Below are 21,825 nucleotides of genomic sequence, written 5' to 3' on the forward strand. Positions count from 1 at the left end.
AACCTCTATACCAGTATAAGAATGAAACCTTGTTAGTGAGCTATCTTTGTTAAATTGTACACGTTCTAATGACCAAAATTAAAGCAATACACCATTGGTGTAGACCAAGCCTTAACCTTTGACTTTGTGCAATTTATTTCATTCCCACATATCCCAGTTTCCTCATCTGAAAAATTTGAATAAATAATATTTATTGTAAGGAATCTGCTACAAGGTTTTACTCAAATTCCTAAGGGATCTTGTTATTCTTAGCAAACACACTACAGTCAGCAAAACTAAACAATCACATCTCTAGAGAGAGTTGTCCACAGACTACACTTTTCAACAGTTCACCAACTGTGATTGTAAAAAGGTGTTCACTCAAATGTTTACTCCAGGATCTTGAGAGACACAAAGTTACGCATACCATCCCACTTAGTGACAAATATTCTAGTTGTCTAATTAGGATAAGAAATTAAAACTGTGAAGGGGGTGGAATTCATCAGCTAGTCATGCAAAGATGATCTACAACCACAGGGTGAAGGTAGGGCAGGTGGGGGTTAAAAATTACAGCATGTCTAAGTTACTGCAGGAAGGAAGGACAATTTCCTATCTAGCTCCCACAGCTGGTTCCAATTCTATTACTGTTTCGATTACTAATTCTCCCATGCCACCCATAAATTACCTTCAAAACATTAACATTTAAGCTGTCTTATAGCAGCACAATTTTATGTAACGTGACTTTAACTATGCATCTGGAAAGAGGAAAAGATACATTTATATTGTACACATGAGGTCCATGCTTGGAAAAAACACACCTTTATCCACTCTTCACTCAGGTATATTCCTTTAACTAAAGCTTACGCCAAAAGAAGGTAGTGTGTTATGGCTAGATGATGTATCTCATACTGTTAAAACTGTTGTAATACCCAATGACACAACAAATTAATTTTCAAAATGTGCAGGGCAAACAGCAAACACTAGGTTAAAAACTACAGCCAGCATGAACATCTTGGTTTCACTTTTAATCATAAACCCCATAATTTTTAAATTGTTCCCAAGCATTATAAAACATGCTTATTTTATATGCATTATGTATGTCTTACTATAGTATCTACAAATGTTGAGACCCCTTCAGCAAACCATATCAAAAACCTGACATCTACAACTGTGATGTAGTCTGAAAATTCCAAATTATTACAACTAAACAGAGTACTGCTGATTTCTACACAGCAATTAAACAACTACTATTCAGTACTGCTCAGCTGTGGATTATACAAGAACAGAGGAAAGACCTCAACACATTTTGCAGTGGAATGATGCCCACATCAAATCCAACACTTATTATAGTCATTCCTCAAGGGGTCTGAGGTATAAAAGCATACAGAAGCAAGGCTTTCACTTTTTTACTCAGGCTAAGATAAAGATCCATTGTCTAGACAATACACAAAATTTCAGCTGGGTGCATGGAGAAAGACGACAAAAACTGAAGAACATCATACTTACTGAAATGCCTAATTTCACAGATTTTTTACTGATATTATGCTAAGAGCTTGTATATTTCTGTTATTCAGTAACTGTTAGAAAATGCAGAACATTAGATACATTCTATGAGGATCTTTCCTTAATTATTCTATAGGCTTACTGACTTTCTCCACAAGGATCTACTCCATACTATACAAAGATTACTTAAACTACCAAAAAAGTCTTCCTTTTACAACCTAAAATTTCAGTTCTGATTATATGATTCAAATTAAGGCACTATTACTCATGAACATAGTAACCTTGTTAATCTAGCTGAGATGGATTAACAGCAACATTCATGTTCAACTTGGTCATGACAGTTAATGTATTTTTAATACACACTTACATAGTACAAATTTGACAATTTTGGATGTTCAAATTACGTTCTGTGATTACTTACTTTTGGAGTCAAGAAAGAAAAACATAGTCCATAGATAGAAGGAACTCCAGATTTCAGACTGCCTATCTACTACATGATTTTCAGTAAGACAACTGCTTGCGTGTCTACATGAACTGAAAGGCTGCAGTAAGGTCTCCCCAGAGCCTTCTTTTCTCCAGGCTGAACGACCCCAACTCTCAGCCTGTCCTCACGGGAGAGGTGCTCCAGCCCTCTGATCATCTTTGTGTCCCTCCTGTGGACCCACTCCAACAGGTCCGTGTCTTCCCTGCGCTGAGGGCTGCAGAGCTGGATGCAGTACCCCTGTGGGGTCCCACCAGAGCGGAGCAGAGGGGCACAGTCACCTCCCTCGCCCTGCTGGCCACGCTGCCTTTGGTGCAGCCCAGGGTACAGTCGGCTTTCTGGGCTGCGAGTGGGCATTGCTGGGCCACGTCCAGCTTTTCACCCACTAGTAACCCCCAATCCTTCCCTACAGGGCTGCTCTCAATCCCTTCATCCCCCAGCCTGTACTGATGGCCAGGGTTGCCCCAGCCCAGGTGCGGGACCTTGCACTTGGCCTTGTTAAACCTCATGAGGTTCCCATGGGCCCATTTCTCACGCTTCTCCCCCTGAAAGGTATTTCATCCCTCAGATAGGTCATACTTTGAGGTACCCTAAGTCACTTACAAGCTCATTTAACAAATTTAAAACAAACAAACCAAAAAAAAGCCCACACCAGAAAAAGAGCTTTCTGTGTAATGCTCATATGCTCATATTAGAAGTGAAATCTTGCAATTGTTGAGAAAATAGATCTGTGGTATTTCATATCTCCTGTTGACTGACTGGTGACGTTACCAGGGAATGCATGATTCTGTAACTACTGCTTCCATAAATAAGCAAGCTAAAAAAAAAAACTCCAGCAGACCTTCCCCTGTAATGCATAGGTCCAACTTTCTACTCTATCAAAAGAGAAACAAAGGTATAAAATAAGCCAAAAATGAGCATGAGAGAAGCAGAGCTTATAAACACTTACTGACTTTCCACAGGAAAAGCTGAAGTGGTGGGAAGGAATGTATAACCCATAAAGTAATCTGAATCAAATGCAGTCCAAGAATTTTTGCTCAGATTTGTTCAAATTCCCTGCCACGGACATTTTCCAGACAACTAATACGGAAGCCAAAACAAGGATTCCTAATTTTGCATAGTTTGCTGAGCTTGGGCAGAATTTAACTCACATTTTGTTCTGTAGGCCTGAATTCTTCACATTGGCCTCGTGTTTGATATCCACCTTGGTCCATGATCCTTGAAGTGATATGCTTTAGTATTTCAGCACCATTACTCTGTTTACAGATAAAGTGCAAAGTGCAGATCACTTGAAGGCACTTTTCTTTATGTGTTTGCTTTTTAATTTCACCTTGACTTCTGTATCATACATTCAGACACTCTGGATTCTCACTTCACCTGGCTACCACAGGTAATATCCAATCTGAGACAGCAAAAATGGACCTCTGAATAGAGAATGATGGCATCCTCTTGTCTTCAGGTTCCTCTCATGAGATCCTGACAATCCACTACAGACAGGGAGAAACACCTCCCAGAATACTCTATTTAGGTGAAGTCTCCCTTCACAAACCAATTATTTCAGAGCCCACTGTATAGGGCAATTATTAAAATGGGAAAACCCTGACAGTGATGGTAACCCACTCCTACCTGTGAACCACTTGCCCCTGGAATTTCAGAGTAATACCAAAATAACAAAACAGAGAAAGCAAAAGAATCCTCCTCTTAAAACACAGTCAGCAGTTTCACACAAACATGTACAAAAATTATTAAACCCTACCATAAGCTCTTTATGTACTCTCAAATCCTCACAGCGTGGAACACAGGTGAGGCAACAAACTAGCAAGAGTGAGCAAATGCATATAAATAGATTTTTGCAGTTGGCTGTGGGTATCAAGACCTTAAAAGTATCTATTAATACTGAGAGGCACAGGGTAGATACACATTGCACTGTCAACATTTTGCACTATAGGGGAATGGGGGAGTTCCGGCTAAGACTAGATTTTTCTTTTAAAAAGCTTAGATATCTGCTCTGAGGTGACAATTACTGTTCAAGTGATAGGCTTGTTTACAAACTTGCACTTAAAGAACTTGAAGAACTCAAATAACCCATAAGCCACATTGTGAACTGCATGCAATTTAACCTATCTACCCCAGTGAAAGACGTGAGATGACCTCCTCAGAACTTGTAATTACAACAAGGTATCATATGTTAAGCCTAACGTTTACACAGGAAGCCCTTCTCACTGTAAAAGTGCCAAGCTGAGAGATTATTGTCAGTGTGCCTCCGAGCTTCTCCTCCATGCCTTTTCAGCAAAAAGAATGGCACAGAGCTAAGTCAGGCAGTGTATTATCAGCAGTTACCACACAGTGTTTTCAAAATGCCTAAGAAATACGGAGCTAGGTTGTTTTCTTTGATGAGTGATGCATAGTTACAGATTGATGATAAATTAAATATTATTTACTCATCTTATTTCAAATAAAAATATTCTGCACGCTTAGGTGTTTGGATTTTTATATTGGCTCCTGGCCTGCAAGGCATATATCCTAACAAAGAAAGCCTAAAACTACCAAGAATCTTTCTTTTAGATTAACTGTGCCTCAATCCCTCGCAATTTAATTTAACTGCAAAAACTGCAATACATAAAACAGCTTTGAACCAAAATCAGTTATTAGCAACTTCTCCTACTCAAATCAGTTCTGAAAGCGAGCCAACTGCACTAACGGTTATGCAACCATCAGAGAAAACATAGCTTAAAAGATACTTTCTTCCTTATATATACATTAGGTTTAAAATGCACCAAAGAAAAATTGTATCACTAACTACTATTCCAAAAAGGTGAACAAACAGGAAGTGCCAGCGGTTGCCTCCTTACTATACTCAGAAAGCAAGTAGGTTTGATACATACATAACCACCAGAAGGAAACATGAATCTTTGCAGTCCTGCGTTGTCATTATTTTTTCTCTCCATACGTTTCAGACTAATGCTTAAAAGTAATACCAACTCTTCTTCTGACACTTCCTCACAAACAGCACAAGATCCACACACTCACTGCTCTTACCCCACTGACTCACTGTACTGTTAATTTTTTTTTTTCATATTATTGATTCTTACTTGCCTAATTCACTTCTGTATCATTTAACTGTTGTGTGTGATCTGTATTATGCAAGGTCTGCTATCACAAATCTAACTGTATACAGTACTTTAAGATGCAGACAGACACAGAATTTTCTCCTGAATCAGCCAGAGAGGTTAGGTAATTTCTATGAGCTACCCACTTCAACTTGGTCGCAGAGTCCATCATGAGGTTACTCCCTAAAAGCATCAGACAGGGTTGCAGCTTCCATTACTTCGTATAGTATGACACAACTCCCAAGAGGTGAGCTAATGCAAATTGCATTAAACTACACAGAATTAGACTACAGCTGACAACTATTATTTTTTGACAGGACAGAACTAGTTTTCATAACTATCGTATGATTTGGGCAGATGCTAATTTAAAATAGCATTATAAATAGTATAGTTATAACTAATTTAGATGTAGTGACATTCATCTTACTCTGGGGAGTTAATATTTTTGCTGAAAATGCAGTGAATTAGTTGACTACCGTTCATTCTGCATTCAAACACTGATTGCAGTTTCTTATATGCACTATAAGACTTTGGAAAATCACATAAAACTACCATTGAGCTTTCTCAAAAATTCACTGCCTATTCAATATATTGTAATTGTCTTCCCTATAAAAAGTATTTTATAGACAGCAACTGGACTAAGCCTAGTACTAATTAAAATTGTATCTGTTAAATGCAGAAACTTTATTACTATTACTTACAAGCTTGCACTATAACAATAAAAATATAAGCATTTATCTGATATTTTAAAAACCTATTTGTCAGAGATTCCTTTTCGAAAAGGAGAAATGTGACATGGTAGAGATAGCACTGAAATATGACAGCAGAGGTAGGGATACAAACACGAGGGGGACACAGAAGACCACCAGGATGCCTGATACCTACAAGGCACTGTAGGAAGAAATACCGATTATGACATACCACAGGTCTGTTGCAAAGAAAAAACAAAACCAACCTCAAAAGCCCCAAAACAACTGGCTGCCCTCACCAAAGAAACGGCCACGTAAGGCACCATTTAATCACAGAACAGAACAACTCTGACTGTGAAAAGAAAGGTAATAAATTCCAGGCTAAAACAAATGAAATCATTAAAACAAGTTACTATATCATTGACAGAAAAGATCCATGCCAGAATTTTTACACTGTTTTCTACTGAGGTATACTGAGAGGTTTACTCTGGCATCATTATTTCTATAATTTAATTTTGGATAATACACACATTTCTATCCACTGAAATCAGTCACAAAACTACTGCACACTTCTACATGACCCAACATTTCACCTCGTGCACCTGCACACCAACATATATCACCTAAATGACGTAGGGAAAACCTGAGGAAAAGTAAACATACAAAGAATACATAAGTGATATAAAAAAGCAACTAGTTTACATCTTGTCCAGAATTTTAGTATTTTCCACAGGAAAAGTTAATGGATTTAAAAACATATGTACTTTTTAGATGATCTTAAGATACAGAATGCTCAAAGACCAAGACTTAAAACTGTAGAATAAGAAAGGGTTATCTTTAAAATCATCTGGCATTCTGTATCACAGAGGTCTTGTGAAATAGGTACGTGCAGTTTGCAGACACTGAGGGTGATTAAGCTTATTTTTTCTTCTAAATTTCCATTCCTGGTATGTTCCATACTTGGCAGAAAAAGGTGATAATACAATGAATGTATTTGAAAAAGGAATATCACTGAAAAGTGTGTTTATTTTTGTATTTAAGACAAAAGCCATTATGTCATGACATTCTCTTTGCAAAGAAACATTAACTGACTCTTTGTACTGAAAAAGGTTATCAATCTGGTAGCACCGAAAGCCAGCTGATCTCTACAGATGTGGTTACAGCCTGGTATGTTAAGTTTGCTTTCTTTGCAGAGAAGCAGTGTTCCAAGACATCTTAAGTAATAGGTTGGACAGAAAAGGCAGATAAATCTCTATAAATCCAGTTGATGCACAAAACTTGTTAAACTATTGACCTGAGAAAGAAACAGTAATTATCCTAACAGCCATGATTCCTCTCAACTCCATCTATATTTTAAGTGAAGCCTAGCAAGTTCTTGATATATATATAGATCTACATTACATTGTATCTTGAGCAAAATGCTGAAAGACTCTAGTCTAAAAATTGGCTGAAGAATTGTTTCAAGTGCCATAATTGTTGCCATTCAGATGTAGTTCAAAAGTTTAAGAATTAATCACTGGTTTCCCCTTCTACTTAGAATATTCAAAATATGAAGAATGAAAGTACACCTTTCAAAATATGACAAATTCATCTCAAAGACTAACGCTGACATGATTTGCCTTTTCAACTGAACTGCCTGCATCAGTCATCACATTTATAGTTTATTTTTTGAATGAAATCTGATATTTTACTCTTAATTTGGCTCTTTCGGTCCTGTCAACCCAGCAATTTTACAAAATTTCCTTTGCCTACACATGTGTAGTACAACCGCAGTATCTGCAAGCAAGACATTTATTCAACCTGCAGTAAAGGCAGACTTCCAAGTAGACCCTGCAATGAAGGCTCAATAACACCCAGAAAACACGTCACCCATTTTTGGCGGCTGTCTTTGGAGGCAATGACTAACAGCAAAATAAGCCGGCAACCTCTGCATTTTCCAAGAAAGCTGAAGTCTTTTATTACTTTAACTTCTGCTATTTCAAAACAGGCATGAACCAGCACAGTTCTACACTGAGGGGTCAAGGAGGCTTTAAGTCCTTCTAATTAACTTTGACTAATAAGAAAATAACAAGTCACGGAACACAGCAGAAGCGTACTGCCTACAGACTCCTTTTTACTGTGCTTGCATTTGTCCTGTGACAAGATTTTGCTTGCTCTGAAACTCTGGAGAATCAGCATTATAATTGTTTTTCACAAGACACAACAGGTAAAACTGAATATGATGAAAAAGTCTTAGTCACCTGGTTAAACTTTGGAAAATAAGGGTGCCCTTGCCCGGCCCATGTTCCTCTGTTTTCTAATGTAGCACTAGATAAGATGTAGTCTGTGGGCCTGATGCATTTTACATGTGATCAATACAAAGTCACACACACGACATTACATATGTGCTTGTTATCACAGAGACCGACTACATTTTGGTGACAGCACAGATTTTTCTTTCTATTACAAGGAAAGGTCTAAAGAATGAAGTACTTCAATATGCAGAATGTGTATGGTCTAACTCAATCAATAGATCTTTCATGCTTTGTTTAATAAATTGAAATAAAAAGAAATTTGACATGGGAAGTCTCTTGTTAAAAATTCAGGTCTATTTCCAACTCCTTTTAAAGATGTAAGCTGATGCATATATGTAACTTCTCCATCCTCCAATTAATAACTGATGTTCCAAAGCTGACAATCCCATTTTTTTAACAGGAGGGGAAAAAAAACCAAAACTGTAACACCAAGAAGTATTTTAATTTTTCTTTGTTTCCCTCTTTAAATAAGTATTAAGACCTATGGTTTAGCTATACCACCTGATAGGAACAGAACAGCTAACTCAAGTTAGAAGAGGCAGCCACTAATATAAAAAATAGCATAATTCATAGGACATTGCATCTCTAATAAAGGTTCTCAGCTCTTTCTGACACCTGAATTAATCTACAAACACATACCATACAGTAAGTGATAGGGAAGTATCATCTATATTATTTGTGAAATCCTTGACTTAAAAAAACCAAGCTAAACTTTCTAGCATTTCCATGCAAACAACTCACATATTAGTGAGAACTCTAGCTTCTGCTTTCATTCCAGATATGATTTGAATTATTTTAACTCTTCAAAACTTTTTTCCATGACAAAAATTTTAGTCATACATAGAAAAATAAGTTCTATTTTAATTTCTATAGATCTTTCAGAATTTATTTTCAGCATTCACACCCATTATTATATGAAAGATGACCTATAGGCCTCTGTACTGTAAAAGGGCCACCGTGATTGAGTCCAACCCTTATTTAAGACCTTGTGTTTCACCACACGAGAATGTACATGCGCTTACTGGAATGAATTCCATGCATCTAAGTAAACCCAATCAAAATCTTTACATAGTACTATTTGCTCTAAAAACTAGCTCCAAGCTGGTTGCTAAAGAGAGCTGCAGAAAATACGCAAGACCAAACAGAAGTTCCAGGAAAGCTGGTACATCTAAGATGTTTTCACTGCCCCCTAGTGCAATTTTGGCGAAGTTAAAAAAGAAAAAAACCCAACAAAACCAACTGATGTTAGCAGTCAATATTTGGGTTGAGGTGTATCAAAGAAAAAGGAAATATTTTTAAGTTAAACACTGGCTGCACCTCATGTGGACAAACTCACACTTGTGTGTCAGCTAGGTAACCCATGCATAAACTCCAATGCAGACAAAACAGCAGAGAACAACCAACCTGCCCATGTCCCTGCAGCACCTCCCTTGGAGGCTAGCCTGTGCAGAGCTCAGTGCTGTCCCAAGCTGCCCAGAATGCAGAGCGTTTATTTTGGGAGTCCATCACTGCCCTCACAAACTGCTCAGTTCCATGAGCTCCTGTTTGCAGCCTGAAAGGACATTTTGCTGCAGAATATCAAACATTTGATTTACTGAACACTTACTAGTAAATTCGTTAAGCCTGGAAATAAACATGGAAGTCAAATCATCTCTCTCCAAGTAGCAAATTACGTTTTGTCTCTGTCTTCTGTCTCATCTACAGCGTAAAAGCAAATATACAATGTTGGTAGTTACACTGATGATGCATACTCGGACCTGCTTACAAAACTGGAAATCTATGCCTGTAATCCCACTATAGTCAAGACAAGCATTTACATGGAAAAGAACCTCATCCTCCAACCTTAAATAATGAACCTGAGCTGCACAAGACAGCTATTCATTAGCTATTTGCATTAAGCCCTGTTTTAGAAAACTGAACAGAAAGCTCCTTATTCCTAATGCAAAAAGGGCCTGTCTAAACTATTATATTTGGTGGGGGGGAAGTAAAGGTTACATTATTTACTGCCTTTTTGCTATTCTTGCAACATGATGCTTGTGATACAAAAATAACTTTTACTTTACATAAGTTTTACTTGAAAACAAAACACTACATCTAACTCACCCGAATTTTTAAACTACATTAGGGTCCTCATAGAAATAGATATAAGATCTTAATAAAGGCTTCTTTTTCACTTTTCTTCTATCTTACCTTTCCTTCTATCTTACCTTTCATTAAGTAGGTATTCTTTGAGACATTTCAAAAAGTTTTTCTACAAAAACCAGATCTAACATTGGTAATTTTCAAAATTAAAATACCTCTAGTAGAATAAAGCAATAAATAGTTTACAAAAAAGCAACAAGTACGCTCACTGGAATTCAACTGGGAGATTTAAAGATTTAATATCCTCAGGACTGGAACGTGAAAAGGGATGGTTAAGAAAAATTCATATGAATGATTCTTTATGATTCTTCAGTTCCTTTAGAGAAGGTGATCCTTTTGGTTTTTGAAAAGACTTCAGGAAAAAATTGTAACATACACCCATAACATTTGGTTCTATGAACATTTATCAATCCTTAGTTACAACGATGTGTAGAACAAACAATTATAAATAGCAGACAAGGTAACTCAGCAAAATACTATTCAAGATTTTAATAAGAAAATAATTGTGTTGGTATTAAAATCCAAAAAAAGATAAGCAGCAGTAAAGGAAGGAAGTTCACTATGATTGTTGTGCAATCTGGACAGTGTTAGCAACAGGTACATACAGTCCCTATATACTACTAAGTGCCCACCTGCAAATAAGAGATACCATTGCAGCAGTTGTAAAACATTACATGTGGTAGTCTCACATTCATAAAAATCCAAAGCCATCTTTCAAACAAACAGGAGACATTCCAAAAGTCAACAAAATTGCTCTCCAAGGATACCATTGGAGCAGCCTGAAGTTCCAACAGTTTAACATAAATCTTTTGTTAATCAAAAATCCTGTGAAGACTTGTTTTGGAAAGGAAATATAACTGCATGTCACCTACACTCTTCCTTCAAATATAGCCCTTTAAATTATTTTATCATCCCCACCATAAATATTTCATATACTTGTTATCATCCACTTTATCTTCCTCTTCATTCAAGCAACAGTTCTCTATACCTGGTTTTCTCATTGTTCTGTTTAGAGCATAAACAGCTTTTTGAAAAAGATAACATTCACTTGATAGATACGAAGAAAACCTGCTGTCTTCCATTTATATATTCCATACTGATACCAACAGTGTTGAATAATTTTCGTGTCACTGTTAGCTCCCTTTCCAAATCTAGAAATATTTTATGTATTCTAACACTGATAGAGACAATATGCTATTTGTGCTTATGAAATTCCATTTGAAATGTGTTGCAATTGCCAAAAAAAGCATCATGTAAGAAGGTAACTAGTTACCACTTTCTTTTGACTGTGTAAGCATTTCAGGTTCTCAAAGAACAAATTAATCTCAGTCTCTTCACCTCTAAAGATCCCAACTTCTACTGGAAGTAAAGAAAGTAGTATTTAGGATCAGATGTTCATAAACCAGGGGTCCTCAAACTACGGCCCGCAGGCTAGATACGTCCCCCCAGGGTCCTCAATCCCACACCCCGTATTTACAGACACCCCCCCGCCGGGGGTTGGGGGGGAAACCAAGCAGCCGCAGATGGCTGCCTGCCACTGCATCCGCCCCTGTTAAACAGGCCCCTGTTTAAACAGTTTGAGGACCCCTGTTCATAAACCATTGCATGCATGGTATTTCCTAACATTTCCTACTACAAATTCTTATTAAATAACACTGTATTGAAAGTACCATCTTGTGACTGAGATACACACATTGAGTATGTGCTTAGAAAGAGTTAGAATTTTTTTTCTTACGAGTTAGGTCACAGAATTGTACAGCCTCAAAGTTATCCATGCCTCAGACATACCTGGCAGAAAAACAACAAAAATCCACTCTCCCTCTAAGAACAGTAGAGGGCATAGCTTCCATAAGATCTTCTGGCTCTAAAGAAACCAAGGGGTCTCAGGACAGACAAGCATGAAGACCCCACAATTCAAGCGTGGGAGCTCCACAGCCACAGTGTATTTGGCTCAGAGATGAAGATCGCTTTGCATCACTCTTAGCAGTTCTCATTCCAAATACAGAATCTGTACCTGCAGCTCCTAAAGCAGCTTTCCACAGGCTCCATCACATCAGGCTGACCTGATAAAGCATCTCTAAAGGAACTAGAAAAAACAAGACATAAGAAGATCTCTAATCTTTGTTTCAAAGGACAGTAGTAACAATAAGTATGTTCTATATCACATTTTATTCAATATTACTAAAGTCACCTCTCAAATTTGTAAGTACCTTGCAGTAAAACATGTATATACATGTTGGAAGAAGGGTTCACTGGAGTCAAGAAGACGCTCAATATGAGTTATGCATCTTGCTCAACTTTATTAGTTTCTAACACTACTTATATAGAACTGATACACATGCATATTCGTAAAGCAGAAATATAATTAGTTAGTAGTCTTTAAACACGCGCGGTTCTCACACCCCTAATTATCATGACTAAAATAAGCATTCTATCCATGTAGCTAATTGAGTTGCTGTGCTTCAGCCTTGTAGTTTGCTACTCCCTATTTTCCCATACGGGTCCCCATCTTTCTTGGTCCTGCACCTGCTTTCCCAGCAGCTGTAGCTTGTTACAGCCACGGCCTGTTGGCACAACATAATTACTTGGTCTCAGGATTCAAGAATAGCTCAAGGCTACCTTTCTTGTTAACTTCCGCACAGCAACTTCAGTACAATTCTGATTACAGGCCTATTCTAATACCAGGCCTGGATTGTGCAGATCTTCAGAGATTCTAAGGCCACGCTTCTGCAGCCGTTCTTCTACATATACATACGTATATATGCCTACTGATACACTCACAAATTATTTCTAGAAACAAACTCATAGGATTAAGTATCCATATGTAGAGGGAACATTCTAAAACTTCTCATATTACTAATTAAAACGATATCATGTCACCAAAAAAGCATGGTGTGATATATAGCAGAGAAGTCTTGGCCTTACCATGCTCTGCAGGATTGATAAATAGATAGTGTAAATACATTCATTTTCTCTGGGTGCAACTGCAAACCACAAACCCTGGAGCATCAGGTTGGAGAGGAGAGGAGCAAGTTCCCCATGCCTTTTTATGAAAGGCAAACATTCCCTAAGGGAATTACCCTGTTAGCTTCCTCTTCTACATTGTCCATATGATGCTCTCAAGTCTCTTATGTTAAGTATTCATCCCCTTCCAGCTTCTAACTGATTCTCTCACATTGAACTTCGTTATACAAAATTTAGGAGTTGATTTTGTTTTCTTTCAATTTTTGCGAAGCTTGAAAATCCTTTCAAACTTGCTTTTGAGATAATCTTTCTCAGTCTTTGCAACACCAGTAACAACATCAATGATCCTTAACAAAAATTCTATTACTTGTTCCAAGTTTAATACAAGATATATTTTCCTGATTTTTACAGCAGAAATATTGTCATGACTTAAGAACATACTATGCATATATATGACAAAAGTATTTTCCTCCTGATTATTTGGGAAGGTAACACAAAAGGAAATGTAAAGCAATGGTAATTGCTACTTATTTTTCATCAACCAATCAATGACCGGAAGTAGTTCAAAAGTAATGCCTCTGACGCTCAAACCCATACTTTTCTGTCACTATTGCACACACAAAAATTGCTTTGTTCAGCTTACTTCACTTTTTCTTTTTTAGACAAGATGAAACATGACTGGGTAAGTAAGATTCAGCAGTTACCAGGATAGACAATCCTTAGCCTAAAATGTTGTAACTCCTTAATACAACTACAAATTCCCATAACATTTATTTATTTTTACACCAGCATGATTTTTAGCCTGGTACCATAGCCAAATTCTAATTGAAGCAATTACAGTCTACTTGAATTCTCCATGTATATCATCATGAAATGGCTTCCTTCCTTTCTGTGCAAACGAGTGTTCCTGGTATGTCCTGTTAAGCTTCTGCAAAAATTTAATAAGTGTCTCAAAATAATTTTAAAACTTGGAATATGGCTACACTATCATTTTGGAAATATGCCAAAATCTGAGTACAGCCTTGAGGAGGCCCAAGGCTGTACTTGTTTCAGGGACATAATTACAACATGATTAGTATCCCTTTGGAACTGCAAGGAGAAACGATTCTTCTTTAGAGTAGAGAACTAACTGCAGCTAAGGTCCAGACAGAAGATAAAGCCTTGCAAGTGCATCTGGCAAATTCTTCCAACAACCACTCCTACACCTGTTGCTTCAAGTGAGGAAAAGTGTCACAAGACACTAGGACTCCATTAAGTTATATTAAAGATCTCAGCACATTTTCTAATGACATGTAGAAAAGAACATTAATAAATACACTCTTACTAATGTATTTTAATAGGTGTCATCCATTACCTTGAAAAATGCTTATGTCCTAGATTTGAAGCTGTCCACCTACCAGCTCTGACATGACTGCTTTGACTAGAGTCCTGTCCCCCTCCAACCAGATTTTGTTTTGGTTGCACAAGCACCCAGACCATCCTCCCAAGGCAAAAAAGTTGGAAAAGACTACGCATCTCCCAACCTCAAAATTTACCACATTAAATACTGCCCTTGTTAAGAATCCGCTTTCTGAAAAACAAGCCATTTTCTCTTTTAAAACATCCCTGCTTGGAAACAAAGATTTTCTTGAAGTTTTCCACAAAGGCGTACTTTTTGGGATAAAAAACAAACCTGAAAAGCTTCAGACTACAAGAGACACTGCCTCCTCACTCCCCCTCGCAGTTTACAACTGTGGAAAAAAAACAGCACTGGAAATCCAACAAGGTTTTTACACCATTAGGACAAAGAGCACTACAGAAAAGCACAGATCACAACTCAGATAGACAACTCTTATTTTCCTTACTCCCCAAATTAATGCAAGTCTTTCATGTAAAAAGGAAAACTATAATGACAGGAAAATATCAGAGGGAATTGATACCCTGAATTAATGACAGTAGGTACTGTCCTTAAAATATACTCAATACAGCAGTATTCCTTACACTACTACAAAACAAGCACTGCAAAGTATCTATGTAAGTACTTATAAGCATATTGTGCCTTGCTAAGAACCAACACTTCTGGCATAAATTTTACTAAATTAAGTTATTATATTTTAAAGGTAACTACCATCAGTATTACCACAGAATTTAAACACAGAAAAACGCTTTACAACAACTATTACAAAGACTTCAGTATATAAACCGAACTTACATAAATTCAGAGAAAAAAGTAACTCAAGTCAGATTCTACGTAATGCAATATCTACGTTTCTTGTCAAAAATTTATGTTCATTTTGTAGCACATGGAAATGTAAATTACAGAAACATGTAATGCGTAAACTAATAGTGCTGATTAAAAACATTCAGCAACTAACTGCTGTTATTCTATTTCCTGTAAAGATGCCAATGAAGTATGAAAAATTCCCATCAAAGATAATAACCACAGCTACCCCTTCTACCTGACAATTATTCAGTAAATAATTATCAGCAAAAGACCCAATATGAGCTAGGCAATCCTCGACTCAAAAGATGCTAACCTCATTGCAAGCAATTGTGACAAATGACAGTCTCTCACAAGAAAGCAAAACCAACTGAACAACCAGGGATGGAAAAACAATGCTCCTATACTAAAAATCACATCTAAAGTCAGGCTTGAGAGACTGTAGCAAGGTACCATGGCAAAGCCAGCATTTTGATGCATTTCATCTGCTATACAAAGTTCTCAAGACTTCAGATTACAGAACTGCAACTCATACATAACCAAGAAAAAAGTATTTCCTTCATGGTCAGAAATATAGATGTTTGTGTTTTAGAGTTACTTCAGCAGCAAAATATGCTAACAGAAGGGAGACACTCTCACAGTACATCTGGAAACAAAACAAAAGAATTTTTCAATGGAGCTTTCCGTTTCTCCTCTCCCAGTTCTGCCCCCATGCGTACCAACCACAGCCTGATGTACAAGCAAGAAAAAGGAATCATGGAGTTCTTGTAATTGCAACACCTGCCTTCCTTGGGGCTCACAGGATCACACTGTGATCACCAATCGATCAACAGGAAATCAGGAAAGCACAGCTGCTTCCTGATTCCCTTCACAGGAAAGAAAATAACTGTGTTCATGAGCAACAGTAACAGGAGGCTCTAGACCCCAAAGGCCTCTGGCATCCACACTGACACAGAATCTTCCCGGTTATAAATTAACTGTTTAGACTGAAAACCCAGAAGTCTCGTATTTCTGCTGCTCTGCTTATTCTCAACCAAATCTATTCTAGACTGTTTTGTAACTATTGTCTTAAGTTCAGACAAACTTAAATCACACCAGTCTGCAAGTTACCTTTCTGTCTGAAACTTTTCATTGGGGTCTTTTAACTACAGTTTCCAGTAATTCCACTCCATTGAGCCAGTTGTATCATTATTCAAAAACATATAAATAAAAAAAATCAATACCACCATCTTGCTAGAAATTAAAACAGTCAACCAGCTAACAACACGACTACTGAGAAAGACAGGCTGAAGTAAAAATCTGCTGTTTGTGCACATTGTTTTCCCTTTGGCATTCTAGAGAAGTTTACAGAACTAAAGCAAGAGTTTTGCTAAACAAGATGCCCGCCGCTCTTTGGAGGGATAATGAAAATAAAACATATTCAGTGCTCAGAATCCATAAAACTGACAGGCATGCAAGCAATTATATATAAATTTTAAAAAAACCAAAAATCTGTATATCATTGTCACATGACAGACATCAAGTTGAAGCAACAATCCAGTTGCTTTTTCGAAATAACTTATATGTGTAATAGACTGCATTTTACACTTTTCAATGCACACAGCCTTAATAAGGTGCAGCCATCTTTGATGGAGAACAATAGAAAATAGGTACACAGCACACTATAGCACTGAAAGGTTAAAAAGAAATAGATATTTTCTATTATGTTGCTGATAACCCCCTCTCCTCTTAATAAGTTCTACGACTAAAACCCTTACCCTGTCCTGTGAAACCTACGTATTGTCTCCAAAAATACATAGTTTTACCACTTAAGAGATGTTATACATCTTCCTGCAATTTCCTAATTATTAAACAATACTGTTCTCCCACACTGCTATGCTATGTAAACGAGTGTTCGCCATTTGGTCACTTTCTCCTACAAAAGCTCTTTCATTCCATAAATATAAATAAATGAAGGAGTCTGTTACAATAGCAATAATCTATAGTTTGAACATCATTACATTTAGGAATCCATACCATACTCACCACTGACACAAAAGAGGATTATACCGTATACTAGAACAGTAGTATGTATAGGACTCTTGGTTAACATGAACCTAATAAAATTACTAAACAAAAGAGATGTCAAGGGACACCAATTGACTATTTAGTGTATTACCATTATAGCTTACTTGACCCGTGTGGTGAAACTTTGATGCAAACAATTAATTTTGCTAATTCAGTGTGAGTAGGCAAGACCATTGCCAACACACTTACTTGAAAAGTGTGTACACATATATACTTTACTTCAGAATGCTAAAAATAGAATGCTTTTTGCTAAGCAGAGCACGGAACCAAGTGAAACATTTTCCCAAACTTTAATCCAGCCTCAGAACAAAACTGTTAAACCACAAGCTACCTGTATCAATTCTCACAAGCAAAAGAAAAACCAAGTAATTTCTGGTGTGACTTACAAGAAAAAAATTAGGTATACAAGATGAACCACAATTACTTAGCCAATCTGATAAGTGCTGTTCATAAGCAAAATTCTCTATGATTTTCCAACACCTTCAAAATTTTGTAAATATTAGGAAGAACAATCTGGAAATACTCAGTTTAGGAATTTTAATTCCTTAAGACCCTGACAGGAAGGCATTCCACAGAAATGTGACTTTTTCTTTCTTACCCCCAAGATAACTGCTGCCTGTAATTCTGGTGTTTTCAAACCTACATTTTTTAGGAAAATAAGGACATAATGTAGCAGCAAAGCAAAGAAAAATAAAGTCTGTGTAGGAAATATGAGGATGAATAGCTACAACTTTCTGATGCAAAGATTTGCACAACACTTCTATGAAATATTAGCAGACATGACGCTTAACCTTGGATGTAGTTGCCAGGATATAACATGATTTCAAGTTTACACTGTTTTATTTTAGTGTTACATACACTGAAATCCTTAAGAGTATCTTTGAGAACTTTTACTCTCCCAAAGATGAAAAATACCTGGCAGGACTTGATTCCCAAGCCTGGTTGTTTCTCTCCGTGTGGCTTCAATTATTCAGTGCCATAGTTACAAGCTATGTTACAAGCCTCAGGAGTGCTGACAGCAGAGCAAAAGATTGGGCTTTTTCTGGGAAGAGAAATGTGGACCGCTAGGTAGAGCTGTGATTTAGAAGGGCATTCTGATGAGACCCCAAAGAAAGAAAAACACACCTGTGCAGAACAAGCATACATTTTTTGAGGTTTACCATTTCCTATTACATACATGCACAGTTAGGAGTTATTAATAGGTACTTTCAGAAGTTGTTCTTTGTATAATATATTGTGTTTTTTCCAGAAGGACAGGCATCCAGGTTCACCACAAACTGTGTACACACCAACACTCTGGATGATACCGAAATAGGTTGAAATTTATAGACAAAATAAATGTTTGAACAAGATCAAACATTCCCTTCAGCATCAATATACCGAACTACTGTTCAAGACAGGATTATTCTGATTATCTGTTGGAGAGATTCATGTTTGATAGAATTTCTTGACAAAGCACTGTATTTTAAGATTTCACTATGAGTCGGAGATGTACAAACAAGCAGACCTGAGACAGGTGAACAGACAAAAACTGGCCAAAAAGCAGCAGTGACTTCAATATGACATGATCCACAGCAACTGAAACCTGCTCAGTCTATGACCTCAGGAATATGGACTCACTCCACAGTGCATAACAGCTAAAAGGTAAGAGAATTCCTGACACAGATCAATAATAAGTCATAAGTTAACTATAAGGTTCACAACATTCTCAAAGTTTGAGATTTATCACTATTTATATCCCTAAGACAGAAGGGCTAGTGTCCCCTCTTACGTGTGGGATACACGTGAGATCACTGGAGACACAGAGCCAAAATGTACAATTTGACAATTAAAGAAATCCACAGGCAACAGTGAATCAAGCAGATCAGATGAAGTCATAAAAAACCCTAAGGCAGCAAAATTTCCCAACACTTATCTCCTGAAAAAAACCACACCAAAAAACAAAAAAACCCAAACAAACAAATCATAATCACACAAGATTAGGCTCACTCTAAAAATCAGTTATATTATTGCTTAAGAAATTCCTCTTCCTTATTTTGAGTAGTCTAAACTCATGTTTTAAAGGTCACAAGATGAAAAGCAAGACATTTTATAGGAAAACAACAAATGAACACCTAGCTAAAACTGAAGAAGAATTTAAAAGAAACCCTTGAGACCCCTGGGAATTTGTTTCTTAGGATTAGGTTTATATTTGCATAACAGGACACAGGTTTTTTTCTGCTACCAAATGGTTCAAAACAGCATAAGGTAAGGCTGTACTTACAGGACCTCTATCATTGTTGCTACAAAACAACAAGGAAACCATCATACAAAATCCACTGCCACAAAATATTCAGTCCAGGGAATTTTGCAGAATGAACATCAAACTGTTAAACTTTCAACCAAACGAACAGATTTGCTGACTGAGTATCTGTAAAACCCAAGTTAAGCTGCTAGGGTTTTTCTTGCTTTTAACATAGATAGAAAAGACAACCTATACTCACTCTGACAAACTGGCCTGGCACTTTTTAGATTTAGAAAAAAACCAAAACAAAAAAAACAAAAAAAAGAAAAAAAAAGCTCTCACCACAGTCCATTTTCTCGGTTTTGGTACAACTGTTCTCCCTGGATTCAAGCCCACCTCCATCTCATCTTTATTGTAAAAAAAAAATCTACACATCATTGGGATACAAACCATATAAAACATTTATATAAAATATTTATTTATATAGGTCTTTTATAGTGTGAAAACAAAAACCAAGTAAACTATATATACTAATTGATGATTAATTTCCCTTGAGATTCACATGCATACATTTTTTAAAAACACTGATATTTTTAAATTAAAACAATTATTTGAATTTGTTGAATAATCATTAGAGGCGAAAAAACAGAAAAAAACCTGCGTTTCAAACAACAGTCATACTTCACCTGCAATTTAAATCATAAAAGAAAGAGCACACTTACAAATTATAGTTTACTCCAAACATTAAAACACTAAAGAGGAACAAAAGACTTACATTATCATCCTCTTCCGTATCATCATCAGTATCATCATCACTATCCTTGAACCCAGGCGGAAGTGGTGGCCCAATGAATTCATCATCATCTTCATCATCATCATCAGGATCCTCAGCTGGACCTTGAGAAGTCTGGGATTGCATGGAAGGCCCAATTAACCCTTCATCTGAGCTATCTTCACTTTCATTACAGGCCGTCCCTCTGCATGGTAAGATTTGAAAAATTACTATTTCAAGAACATCAGCACTTTCATAGGAATTTTCAGATAAAAGATACTGAGCACTGTTGTAGATTTGTGAACATTGAAATTAGCAGCAAAATGTAAACTACCTTATATTAATAGAGCATAGGCCCACTGTCATCTTGAAAGCATAAACAAATCTTTAAAAAACAGGAATACCATAGTGACAGTTAAAAAAACTGGACAAAATAAAACAGGAAAATTTAGATTGCAAAGACAACAGTACCACCTCACTAGTATGGAGTTTGATATTGCTTAGAAGACAACAGAATACATTGTTACAGAGCATTTTCAAGGTTCTGCTTCAAGTCGCAGTTTGTGCAGATACTCTGCACCTCTGTTGGCTGGGTGGAACTCAAAACAGTAACCATGCAGGCTCACAACTAGAGACAGAAAGCACAGCACTTTTGCCCAAATCAGTCGCGTGAACACATTTTTGGCATTGGAAAATTTCTGATAAGTAAGTAGAGCTATTTAGTCCATGTTCAGTTTATTCAAAATAAATGTGTTCCCTCTGCTGCTAATTATCAAGTAGGCAGTATTCTAACTGGCAGAAGGTCTAAAAGCCATAAGCAGAAAACTTTGCCTTTTGACTAGATACAGTGTATCATTACTGTGATACCTTGCAACCGGAAACAGATGCTCCTTCAAATTCAGGGAGAAAAGCTCAAATTGTGAAACGTGGTTTGAGAGCTTAAATTTTAAGAGCATGCATGTGAGGTTTTGAGTGAGCAGACCGCAAAATGTAGTTTTAACACAGGAAAAATAAGAAGACTACAGAGATACTGGTTTTTATTTTAAAGTTTAGGTTATCACTTAAAATCTGTAAGGAAAACACACAAGTTTAAGAACATGATAAAGGACCAAGCGCATATGTTCTAAACTACGTAACTGTGACGGAGAATACAGCCCCACTCTGCCCCCCAAATCAGCTGTACACCAAGCAGGCAGTAGGTTACACAGTAAATATTTGTATTACGTAAGCAACGGAAATTCTATTTTAGAAAGAAATCAAAACGATCTAATGGCAACACCAATTAAGTCCTTAGATGTTACAGCAGTGAGAAGGGTTTGCATGCATGAAAGCTTGTCTAACTTTTCCAGCTATATTTATTGCCCTAATAAAAGATGTTACCTCTACAAAAAAACTGTTCT

General features: G+C 36.9%; 1 protein-coding gene across 1 annotated transcript in view; it reads right to left on the reverse strand.

The window, feature by feature from the left end:
- WDR70 (WD repeat domain 70) overlaps positions 1 to 21,825 on the reverse strand; it is a 136,298-nt gene that overhangs the window by 109,099 nt on the left and 5,374 nt on the right. The window contains exon 5 of the mRNA XM_056324158.1: positions 20,429 to 20,630. Within this exon, the coding sequence (XP_056180133.1) occupies positions 20,429 to 20,630 (202 nt within the window). The remainder of the gene's footprint in view (positions 1 to 20,428; positions 20,631 to 21,825) is intronic.

The sequence above is a fragment of the Falco biarmicus genome, chromosome Z, assembly GCF_023638135.1.
Source record: "Falco biarmicus isolate bFalBia1 chromosome Z, bFalBia1.pri, whole genome shotgun sequence".
Classification (NCBI taxonomy): domain Eukaryota; kingdom Metazoa; phylum Chordata; class Aves; order Falconiformes; family Falconidae; genus Falco; species Falco biarmicus.